Raw genomic sequence first — 12,334 nt, forward strand, 5'->3', positions numbered from 1 at the left:
CTTGGCTGCAGGTTCAGGTTGCTCTGCAATATTTGAACCGAGACTTAAAACAATAGGACGCTGGCATACGTTTGGCAAGACGAGATCATTCTTCTACTAAAGAGAAATGAGAAAAAGGCAGGTTATTCCAGAAGGTCTACCGCCACGAAGCCGACGATTGAGCAGATCCTCCATCGATGATAGGGCCCACGACTGTTTCCGGAGCCCAAGTCCCAGGGCGGATGCTGAACCACTTTCCTCGTTCCTGGCGCGGGATGAGGTCTGCAAGAAGTAATTCGGTCAGAGCCATGATGCCACCTCCGCCAATACCCTGAATCGATCGGCCGATCAGCATTTGATGAGACGCATGAGAAAGAGCGACCGTGATAGATCCGACTGTGAAGGCGAGGACGGCTATCCAAAGAGCTAGCTTGCGTCCGAAGGTATCGGATGATAGAGAGAATAGTGGTTGACATACACAGGATGCTTACGCAGACACCCGGGGTATATGAGATGTGAGATATAAGAGCATCAAAAACGGGGTAAATAAATAGTTAGCGCCCAATCGGCACGGCTGCAGTAGCCCCGATATACAGCCAATCGGTGCTACTCGCAAAACAGCACCGAATTTCTACTGTTGGCATCGCGACTTGGAAGAGGGTTAGAAGTGGATGCATGCGGCAGTGTTTGATTGGGTGCTTGCTAGGCGTTTGATTTGAGGCCGTTGGAACGTTGGTGTGTGTAGGCGCTGGGTTGGCATTTTTGGCTGTGGCTGGCGGAGGATTGGGCTTGAGCTTGCTTTTTGTTTTGTGATGTCGGCGTCGCCGAAGGTATCAGCTACGAAGCCTTTTTTCCCCCTTGGTTCTTTTCTTGTTTCTTTGTTTTGAATATGCTGGGGGTGTGGGTGGTTGAGGCAGGGATCTGGGCTTGAAACTCGGGGTTCCTGGATGGGTAAGAATTATGCGGTGTTTCGATGTCGGGTTTTATAGCCAGGGATTTTTGTTTCTTGCCTATTCCAGGTTTGTTGGATTTCGATTGGTAGTTGGGAACTGGAGAACGTCGATATGAACATACACCCCTTGGGGTAAATTCTACATCTTCGCCCTATAGAATACTTTAAGTCATCTATTGGATCAATTGACTAGCTCTTCGGACGGACTTGTCCTGACATACGCAGAATTAGATCTCCACGCTGTCAAGACAAAAGCCCTGAAGATATAAACGAATACAAACATCAGAGAGTGGCATTAGCACTCCCAGGAATCATTGGTGAACACAACAGTCCAGCCAGTATGTCAGCAGAACAGGGTAAAGGAATCAAGAAACAAGCAAGCATAATACAACACCGTTTGCAGGAAAGAAACAACCAACCATTACAACAGTGGACATCTCGAATAGCTGTGCGCGAGAAAAAAGAACAGAAGTACGAGGTGAAAAGAAACAGACCGTGCAACGTAAAGCAATTGATCGTATCCATATTGGATAACTTTGTTTCCCACCCTGCCAAAAACGCCGATGGATGAAAGCCGGGTATATCCAGCACCGTGATGCAACATGTACTGAGAAGTGGAAAAAACAAGGGTAAAAAATCAAAGGGGAAACAACGGAGGCTTCAAGAACCCATGCCCTGCATGGCAGCAAGACACGACTCGAGCCATCGCCCCCAGGTTAATATGGGCAAATGGGGTTTTCATCGTATGGGGGAAAGAAAAGCAACAGAAACAGAAACTGCTTTTGGATGACCCAAAAAGACCATATTGCAAATCATCATCTGGCCCCGATGCCAAACATGCCTACCCCATAGCTACCACCGCTAGACATTGGGGTCGACACCTTGGCGACATGGTCCTAATTGACGTGGTTAGGTTGGGCGTTGGACCACAACTGATTCTTAGGTCCATACCTTCTTGCGTTTCTTCTTCCCAGTTCCCTCGCCGTTCGAGTAGAATCCGGGGTCCTCTTCGTCATCCACAAAGCCTTCACCATAACCGGCAAAACTGTTATCATCGTAATGCCTCTTGCGACCTCTGCTGGGCCGAGGCCGGTCTACCTCTTGTGGTTGTGGTTGTGGAGATGCGGCGTTGGAGTGCATAGAGGGGCGGTTGCTTGGGGTTGAGGCAGCCTTTTTGCTGTGTTCGTTGGAGGCGGGATTCTTGACTGGCTTTTCGTGGCCGAGAATATCCTCCCAGAAATCGTTGTTGGGCACCGGTCCAGGTTCCATTTGCATAGCGCGTGATTGAAGATCCTGCAGCGCCGTATCCATGTCTGAAATCTTGATCTGCTTGCCAAACACCTTCTGGTTTTGCCATTCTTCCTCAGGCCACAGAGTCATATGTCTGAGACTGCCAGGCGCGCCGGGTTCCTGTTTGAAGGGTTTGTTCCGACCAGCAAGTCCCAGTCCCTTCAGCTTTCCCTCGTAGGATTTTCGTAGACGGTTGATTTTCTCTCCAGTGACGGGGTCCAGTCTTGCTACCGAGTGCGCAATGGGTCCTAACCCATATAGGGAGACGAGGTCCACTGACGGATCGGGGCCAGTCACAATGGGAGCTATCAAGGTGTAAAAAGCAGTGTTAACAACCTCAGTTCACAGAACATGCAAAAATTAGTGATTCACGCAGATGCCCGCAGTGGACACCACGATCCATTGGGGAAATCTTACAGCTCTTGCAAAGATGGAAAGCAGATGTGAGCTCCTTCTGAAGAGAATCCAAACCGAGATTGCTGATATCTGACCGGCGAGCAGGCTCTGTATCAACCTCCATAGCGTCGGGATCCGAATGTTGTTGCCCTCGCCCGATGGTATTTGTGTCTGTTGAAAAAGTCTGCCGATTGTGATCGGTGCGTCTGTGCTCTGATGATTGATCGGGACCTGAATTTTCAGTCGAGTCGTTTGTATTCACGTTGAAATATTTTCTCCCGTCCTTATCTTCCCCCGTCGCATTCAAAGGATAACCGTTAACGCTGCTCGCAGGCGTAGGGAATGAGTTGGTTGAGCTCATTGGTTGTTGCTGAGAGGCCTGGGTAGACATCGGCGTAGAGGATGGAGGGGAGGATACGTTCGGAGGGTGGACCGTCGCCTGATTCGGTGATGTATGCGAAGATGTGAAGTTGGCGGCATCGTTCTGATCGCTAACCGACATCAACGGAGGGGAGGTCGGAGTCTGAGGGATATGATCCGAAGAAATGGGCAGCCGATGGTTCTCTTTCAGAGACCCGGCGGCGGGCGAGGAAGGCGAAGGAGGTCTTGCTTGGAAAGATGCTGGTTGAGTGCGATCAGACATGAGAGCCCGAGGAACAGTTAAGCATGCAAGTCGGTATGAACCAGAGCGGCTCTGGATCCAAAGCGCAAACTTCGATACCAGTGTTTGGAGAGGGGGTCCCGGTCGACGATCGACGGTCGCTCAAGCGGACGAGCAGGTCGTTCAGCGGCCGACCTAGATCATTTGCATTCCAGGGGACTAAGATGAGTCCGACAGGCAGTGGAAATCGGGTGGCTGATGGGTGGCTGCGGTGAAGGAGGGTGATGATGGAGACGATCCTGTGGTCAAAGGAGGATGACGGATTGGTATTCACGTGACCGGCTCTTGGCACCTAGTCTTTCTTTGACTAACTTACATGTATTCATTGTTTCTAAGTTATTTATTTCCTTTGAGTGAAGACGACAATACGATCTAGGTAATACTCAGATCCAATCAAATACTTTCAATTACTAGAATGTGTTGCTGTCTTTCAAGCTGTAGTCCTAGTATCCAGCAGTCCTTACTCCACTAGCTATTAGACACTATTTGATACATTGCCACCGCCGAGATAGAGCCATTGACAATGAACATCCCAGGCATTGATCTCATTACGACCTGTAATTTTGAGATAGGACTTCAAATCAATTCTAACAAAGACATCCAAGAATGGATTAACAAAGATACACAAATGGGTACACATCTTGCAATTCAGAACAATGTCAATCAAAGCGACAACCAGCACTAGAGCGGGTCTTATCTCCGCTGCATCATGAACAGAGTTGTTTAAATAACATTACGTGGATGCCGGGTTGCGGATAGCGGATGGCGGCCTTATCAGCAGCCATTATTACCCCAAAACATCAAGTCATGAACGGAACACATGTTAAAAACAGTTCAACGTGGTATCTCTTGCTATTGGTAACCTATTCGCCGAGAATAACAAAGTCATATGGTCTAAAGAGGCAGTCCTGAACCATGGGCTACCTCAGCCCAGTTTGCAACATGACCATTCAAGACTATCCGGTAATGTCAGAAGATGAGTCGGTCCAAGACAGAATAGCGTGATATCGCTGAAATCAGAGCACGGGGTGCTTGCCCATCACCGGGGCTTTGAGAGCTAATTAACCAGCGCCTCATGACTGGTAGAAAGCATTATACTCATTCACCAATTGAGCAGAGACATCGGGTATATCGTGTTCGAGAGAGGCCAAAAGCTCGATTTGCTCTTGCTGACTGAGCGTGCGCTCACGCCAAGAAGGTACTGGGAATGGCTCATTGAAATACTGAGAGTACTGGTCTCCAATGGATGTGGTCCAGTTCATGGGATCGACAGACGCGTCGACGTATGCTAGATGGCCCGCGGTCGTAGACGCAAGCGAGAAGTTGGGGTCCCAGCCTTGTAGACCAGGGACAACTGAAGGAATCGAGTTATAAGGAGTATTGGGGTCAATGGACATATCGGGATAGAGCGAAATCTGGCCGACATAGGTGTCTGATGTATAATGTGGTGTCGTGTTCGGGGCGGAAGAGGGTGGCATCCCAAGGGCAGAGGAGACTGATGGCATTGGTGTTTGCTTGAAGGACTCAGGGGGCACAGGAGCCACCGCCGGTGGGGTGGAGTCTTGCGAGAAAGTAGGGTCGGCAGATTGTCCTCTGGAGTAAGTACCGCTCGAGGCAGTTGATACATTTCCTCCACGATGATTGTGAGAATAATAGGAAGCAGTCGTAGTGCTTGATGGACTGGACATGGCTGGTGGAGTCGTAACCCCTTGCGAAGAGGTTGGAGTAGGATGGTTAGAAGGTGAGTGCACAACGAACGACTCTTCGGTGCTGTAAGCTTTCAAACATGCCGCAACAAGGCGTTTGTAGAGAAGCAGTGCGGACTGCACTCCAGGCCATCGTTCGGCAGAGTAGACTATCACTTCAAGGGCCATATCAAGATGGCCTTGAACTTCCTCGATAGTATGCTCTTTTCGGATCTCGGGGTAGGAGAGGGTCCAGAGGACAGTGTTCAAAGCCATGAAAAGAGCTTGCACAAAGACCCACGTCAGGTCAACAGACCCGGTTACCATCTGTTCTCGATGCATGGCAATATTGAAAATGGCTGCTTCATAGCAAGTTTTCGCAGCATTGACACTGGGTTCAGGAATCTGGGGCGACGGCCGATACATGAGAATAATGATTGTGTTTCTCCTTCCATGGAACCTGTAGAGAATGTCAGCGATGCCACTTTACGGAGCGGACTACAAACGTACCATTTCACATTCAGCCCGCTGCCATCGTCATTCTTTGGGCAAGTAGCCATCCAGTGATCGAGTTTAGCCAACATCTGAGAGAACCATGGATCCTGATCATCGACTGGAGTCTCTCGTCGGTTCAAGTAGAGCGTTCGCCTGCATTCCAACTGGAGCAATCGCATCTTGAAAAAGTGGACTGCAATGCACTTTGCCAGTACGGGTTTCGCGCCTGGGGTGATACCCTCAGCCGTAATGTATCGATCATCCACAAGTTCAAAGAACTTCACATTGATGTGGTCGTGACTGACGCTGTAGCTGCTGCAACGACCCAGGCTGTGGGAAAGCCCCAACTCCATGGATGATACAATCCAGAAGAGCCTCCTGCGCATATCGATCTCTAGGGCGTTCAGAGGTTGCCCACATGGCGATTTTGTCACGGTAGCCTCTTCAGTCAATCCCAAATCTTGACAAAGTTTGGCGGCCGTCCCCACGACCCAGTATGCAGCAGTTCGAGTGGGTGTTAACATTGAATATGAGGCAATAAGCACGAGGCATTGTAAAGCCCTTACATCCATTCGCTTCAGCGTGGGCTCCAGATAGGGCAAGGCCGCCAGATAATAACTATCAGCGAGACCAGCATATTCGGTACTCAGTTTCTGCATGCTAATGGCGATGACCATCCGTAGCTGGAAGTTCTGACAAGGATCCGCAGAGCCATTAAAGACTTCTTCTACCTCTTGCCTAAATGTAGGCTCATGCAAAGTTGGAAGGAGTGCTTGTGCTATACAACAAATCAGCCACGCGAACCACAAGAGTCTGACAGGGTTCGGTACATTTTGCCACAAAGAGATCGATCAACTTATATGTCAGGTTCTGTGGGGGTAGATTCGGCTGTGGAATGGAACTGATCATGGGATAGATTTTGGAGGTAGGCTTCGAGTCTTCTTGCGCAAAGGCATCTTTGATCTCTTGGGCGGTGAAATCTGGGACAACATCCTTGATGCTTTTCGAATCTGTATTCTGCTTGGCCATCTCCATGACCAAGCGAGTCATGGCAATGCCACTTGAGGGGCCGAGATATCTAGCCTCGTCGTTCTCTTTAAATCGTATGCGCCCGGCGCCTCGCACCATCAGCTCCGCATCGGCAGCATGTTGTATCTCCTTCTCGGCCTCGGCGAGCTCTCTTTCTAGCGCCCGGGCTTTCTCTCTTAGCGACACGATGTAGGTCCGCGGTATGGTGGAGTCTCTTGTTGAGTCGTAGTATACGCATTTGGCATTGCTTCGTTCACAGGGCGCACATCGTGGAATTCCAGGGTCGCACCTGGACTTTCGCTACAGGGTGGGTCAGTCGACAGTGACATCGCAAGTAAATACCATGGGCGCCAAGAAACAGCAAGGATAAAAGAAACCGAGATCGCGGGGACCTCCCGCTTATTGCATCATACCTGTCGACACCTTGTGCAGGCAGTTAATGTGTGCGCAATGCGACCGTCAGGTGGCTCCAAGGAATGCAAATCCGGCGACTTAAGCCCTGCGACTGTTGAGTTGTCCGGACTCGGGGTCATGGTTGGGGGCCAAAAAATAATAAGAATGAGGTCAAAAGGAATATCAAGAAAGGTCCGATCACTTGGGCCTGGGGTGCCCAGGCGTTAAACGCGATAAGCAAGGTACATTCGAACCGAGATAAGAATTTTGGGCACTGTCGACATGGTCCTGATGCTCGAGTACGAGGCCGGAGATGGCGTTCGGGAGCTTTCCAAGGGGAGATCCGATCAAAGGGCAATCATTTGAAACCACGGTACTTGTGTACAACCGGAATGGGGCCACAAGAGTGTATGTGATGTGCCAGTGAGAGGGGCAAGCCTCGGTCCAGATCTGGATCGACGCGAGCCAAAGGATACTGGAAGCGACGGATCTTTAAGAAAAAGGCCGAGTGGAGGAAGAAGACAGTGGTACAATGGCAGCTGAAACTCCGTAAGGGGGCTTGAATGAGACAAAATTAAGCGATGGAAGTAAATGCCTGCCTTGAATTCCAAGGAGGATATGGAGACAATTAAAGTGAGAGGAGCCTTGGATCAATGAGAGGGGGCCGAAAGTCGTTGATGCGATGTCCGTGCGGTTCCACGGAAGATCTGCCCAATTCTTGACGCAAATGAAGTCTTTTTTGCCCCTTGTGCATAGTGGAGGGCCATTCCTCAACGGCTTTTTGCGGGTAAGGCTTGTTCCTTTAATATCGCTCGTACAATGGTAGTCGCTAAACCCTCCCCAGCTCATGCAGGTGGCTCTTCCGAAGCTATTTCCCTCGGTCATGTGAGTGGCTTAGTCCTGTGCTCGCGCGAGCCCAGTGGGGTGAGACAGGGGGACGCGTTCGAACTGACCATGCTTCCAGTAAAGAGTGAGCCATGTCGGTCACCGCCACGACTTTCTTGAATAATCCGCTGCTCAAGGTGAGTCGTCCGGTTGCCGCTTGCTCAAGATGTCGGACGGCGAAGATCAAATGTGACGGCAAGCTCCCCGCCTGTTCGGCGTGCGAGAGGGTCGGCAAAGCTAGCAGTTGTTCCGGAGCCAGCGATGAATTTGCCAAAGGCAAAGAGAGAAGTTATGTGGCGTCATTAGAGGGGTACTGTGAGAAGCTCGAGAAGAAGATCTCTCAGATGCGTGCCCGTTCAACCTCGCTGTCCGCTGAGGGCAATGGCGTCGCGCGGGAGGTGTCGATCACCTCGATTTCATCCGAAGGACCATTGGGACCGGCACACCGCAGAGAGGTATCCGACATTGATGATCTCGTTGGCGATTTTGGTTTCTTGTTGGTTTACTCTGGAGGGTTTGGTCGAATTAGTACTGACGTTGGTTGAAGGTCGGTCAACGCGACATCGCGTGACTTCCATGGCATTACCTCCAACACCTCTTTTGCGAACCTCCTTCTATCAGTCGCTCTCGTCGATTCTCCTCCACCATCCTCTCCTCATTCTCTACCTGCACGCCATGAAGCAACCCCATTGCTACAACACTATTTCGACAATGTGTTCGTCCAGCTGCCCTTCTTTGTTGAGACGAGCTTTTGGACCTCAGTAGACGCAGTATATCAATCAGGCGGCCGGTTCGCCAAACCTTTTGATCATTGGATGCTGCGTATGGTCTTAGCCATTGCTTCGGCCTCTGTGTCAGAGCAGAATAATGACAAGATGCATCAACGGGCATGGGCTCTCGTATCAGAGGCCTTGACATACGCCGAAGAAGTCCTTCGCCCGGGGTCTATATCAGGAATCCAAGCGATATTGCTGCTTGCTCAGTATTCTTTCGTTGACCCGGCTCGCTTTCGCAGTTGGTATTTGGTCGGTATGGCTGCCAAAGTTGCGATTGATTTGGGCCTGCATCAAGATCCGCCTACTGAGGTTTTCACCAACCATGACCGACTTGATATCCGTCGGCGAGTTTTCCATTGCATCTACTGTTTGGACAGGTTCGTTCCATTTTTAACTTTACATCTTGCCATTGCTGACTATTTTTTTCCAGAGGATTAAGCTCCACTTTACAGAGAACCTTTACGTTCTCCGACGCATCTGTAAATGTTGCATTGCCATCAACCAGCGCAGCCCCGGGGGGCTCCCCGGAACAAAGCCACATCTTTCTACGAAGTCCAGTTCCTGCTTTACATATTGTGAAGATTCGACAGATTTTATCTGTCGGCTACCAAGAAATGCATTACAGTGGGCGCGAACCATCCCCGCAGCCTCTAGTGTTAGTATGGACTCTGTGCTGGCGAGCTCGGGAGTGGTATCATCAGTGCCCGAAGAACGCCCCTAACCACTTCTCACTTTTGTATCGCCTCGAGCTGCTATACACAATCATCATCCTCCTATCACCATCGCACCGATACCCAACGCTGCACGACTACAACAAAGCCCTACTCTTCGACCGATGCATGGACTACATCAGCCAGATCCACCAAGTGCTGGAGAATCCTAGTGCTCTCCCCTTCTTGACATATCTCGACATCCAGCGAGTCCACCAAGTCGGCCTACTCTTCATCGACGTATTATCCGAGAACTATGACCAACTGCTGAGCGCCGCTGTGCCCGCACCGCCTCACGTTCCCGCCGGGACGCCCGACCCTCCCGTACTTGGTGACGATGACCTGATCAACTGCCATGCACGCGCCATGCGTTGTCTTGCATACGTCCGTGACATGCTCAAGTATTGTGCCAGGAAATGGGATTTGCACAGGCCTCTCGAGCAATTCGAATGCGAGTCTGCTTCTCTAGAGAAGACATTGATGGATAGCTCTTTAGGCTATATGTCAAATCAGGATATGTACTCGTCAGGGATGCCGCTGGTCGGCGATGGATACACTGGATATCATCTGGGGCTGTGAAATCACCGGAAACTGCAACCTGGAAAGAAAACGATGTCGATGGTTATGACAAGTATGGATTTAATGAAATACCCCTTTGCGTGCTGTGCGTGAATAATATTATTGTGAACCAACCATCCTGGTAGTACCTGTACTTCTGTAGAAAAAGTTGTTTGCCAATATTCTCGGTCTCTCGGGTTAGTCCATAGCCTGCAGATATACGTGTACCGTCATGCAGATCCTAAAGTAAGGCAGCGCTTCCCTTCGTATGGCGAGAGCGGTGTTCCCTTACGACGTGCACAAACGAATAATTGCATTGGGCTCAGTCCAAGGATTGTTGAACAGAGAAAATAGGATATCTGCAAAGAAAATAAAATCTAGCTCACCTATCCGGCACAAGAATATGCACCTGCATTGATCAGCTTCAATAAACCGAACACCCTTTACTTCGAATTTCAAATCGCCCAGATTTTCTGGACCTTGCAGGTGTCTTTACATTAGTATATCTATAATCCACCACAACATAAACAGTCTTCGAGTGCCATTGGCTCAAAGGCCAAAAGTAAATCCCATTTTCAGTATCCATACGAGTCCACAACCCATTCCTCCTAGAGGCAATTCAATTTCGCGATCGACCCAGCGGTGTACTCCGTATGGAGCACGGTACCAAGAATAGCTTGGATCATCAATAACAGGTTCCCACTGAGCAGCACTCATCCCAATTTCGTGTCAATCCAACAGTGAAGAAGCCAGAATAGGCAAATGAGAGTTTTGGCTAGACTGCCAATATCCCACCTTCGATTCAAATGACTACCGACGATGCCCAAAGCACCGACTCCATACAGTAGACAACCTACATGTAATCTCCGGGCCTACGGAGTACATGTGCGTGGATATATCCATGCCAAGATACTTGGATCGTACCCAATCTTAGGAAAACAATACATGTACGAGTTCTCTCAAAACCTTCTTCTCCATGAAATGCACGAACCCGTTGTCTTTCGTGGGTATCGTGGAGAGTGGCATCCTTCTTATCTGCCAGAGTTCTGTAATCTTCCCAACGCCCACCTGGTTAAATTACTTCTACTGAGACGTATGTACGATACAGAAAGAAATAGACCCATATCCAGGTCTCGTTCTTATTCGTCCTGGTGCTGTGATGTGGCGAGCTGGGCCCATTGTCAGGATATACCGGGACCGGTCCCGCGTTGGAAATGTAAACAAGTCTAGGCCTGTACGCTTCTGTGTGAAATTGGTTTAGCTACGGACGTATAGTTTATTTTGGATTAACTTCATCTATTGTAAGATTATATTGGATTATTCGGTAAACCACGAGCTGGAATGAACTATTTCAAATACATGTAGAAGACGGTGGGCTGGTGTCCGTGTGCTGGGGCTGAAGCATACGGGCAAATACATATCCATGCTCGGTCTAGTGTAGGTTACCGGTTGCTACGTGCCTACGGTTCTCGCTATAGTATGTGTCATGCAGGGAATGTTAATTTCCGTCCATGGATCTTAAATTGGTGGCGTCCTTGGTACGTACGGTGCTTTTGAGGCTCGGCATGATCCAAAATACGTGCTGGAGCCGGTACATTTCTGGTTAAAATCCACTGTGACCAGCTGCGTCTTCCTAGATTTTATATGGATACCTCTACCGGCATGTGTCTATCACCCATGTGAAAGCTCCAATAACATCATAACCGTTCAAACGGTTGGTTCCATAGCTTCCAGATTTTCCAAGGCTGAGGGAGCGTTTCACGGGAGATAGGGATGGCAGAGAGACAAATACTGTACAGATACCAGCTCGCTATGACTGCTAATAGTAATAATACTGTTCATCTTGGATCCAGCGTAATTCGGGTGTTCCCTGTTGGTCAATTGCCGTGGGGTGTTACTTTCCTGCAACAAATTGGATTCAAGCAAGTTTATACAACGCATAACGACTGCTCAGGCAAAAAGATTATTTGTAGGACGTAAAATGATTACTTTTCCCGCTCGAAATACATACTGTATGGGTAAAGTGGATATAGTGGGCGGTGTTATTTTATATGGTCCCGAACGGATCTCGATTGGGAACCAGATCGGCACGCCCCCGATTTTCGGGGACCAGCTATCGAACTTTTGTTTATGAGCTATCGAGGTAGCCCGTCAGCTATATAAGAACCATGGTATTTAACGCTACACTACCGTATGACTCGGATTAGAGAACACCGGAACACCGTGGAATATAATGCACAAGCGGACAAATACATTCTCCATCGACTACCAGCCCACTTAGTTTTTCATCGGCTCTTGAGTAGGAAGGTATCTACAGCAAGATTAGGATAGCAATGGATCGAGCGGAACGTGCTCCACCCGGATCGTGACCTATGATGTGGGAAATGAATATGCTGATCATCATCTTGGCACTCAGGGATGCCGTCCGAGAAAGAGTCGAAGGGGAATGACCGAAGTCAACCCGGTGATCGACAAGCCTCGTGTTGACCGCAAAGTGCAATGAAAATGGAAGTTTCGATCCACAA

The 12,334-nt window shown here is 49.4% G+C and overlaps 3 protein-coding genes across 3 annotated transcripts; 1 reads left to right on the forward strand and 2 right to left on the reverse strand.

Annotated features, from left to right (window-relative positions):
- Positions 1 to 136: 136 nt before the first annotated feature.
- PENARI_c028G04861 (uncharacterized protein) lies at positions 137 to 3,260 on the reverse strand (the record flags this gene model as incomplete). The annotated part of the gene is made up of 4 exons (XM_022636194.1): positions 137 to 393; positions 1,788 to 1,827; positions 1,883 to 2,526; positions 2,639 to 3,260. 4 exons carry the CDS (start codon positions 3,258 to 3,260, stop codon positions 137 to 139), a joined length of 1,563 nt encoding a protein of 520 aa, XP_022483993.1.
- A 1,091-nt stretch (positions 3,261 to 4,351) lies between these two features.
- On the reverse strand, positions 4,352 to 7,020 carry PENARI_c028G07142 (uncharacterized protein; the record flags this gene model as incomplete). The annotated part of the gene is made up of 5 exons (XM_022636211.1): positions 4,352 to 5,423; positions 5,474 to 6,236; positions 6,289 to 6,701; positions 6,777 to 6,787; positions 6,901 to 7,020. The coding sequence occupies 5 exons, from the start codon at positions 7,018 to 7,020 to the stop codon at positions 4,352 to 4,354; spliced, it is 2,379 nt and encodes a 792-aa protein (XP_022483931.1).
- An 837-nt stretch (positions 7,021 to 7,857) lies between these two features.
- Positions 7,858 to 9,830, forward strand: PENARI_c028G00789 (Zn(II)2Cys6 transcription factor; the record flags this gene model as incomplete). The annotated part of the gene is made up of 3 exons (XM_022636158.1): positions 7,858 to 8,261; positions 8,313 to 8,918; positions 8,972 to 9,830. The coding sequence occupies 3 exons, from the start codon at positions 7,858 to 7,860 to the stop codon at positions 9,828 to 9,830; spliced, it is 1,869 nt and encodes a 622-aa protein (XP_022483945.1).
- Between the last annotated feature and the right edge of the window lie 2,504 nt (positions 9,831 to 12,334).

This window comes from Penicillium arizonense (genome assembly GCF_001773325.1).
Source record: "Penicillium arizonense strain CBS 141311 chromosome Unknown PENARI_contig028, whole genome shotgun sequence".
Taxonomy (NCBI): domain Eukaryota; kingdom Fungi; phylum Ascomycota; class Eurotiomycetes; order Eurotiales; family Aspergillaceae; genus Penicillium; species Penicillium arizonense.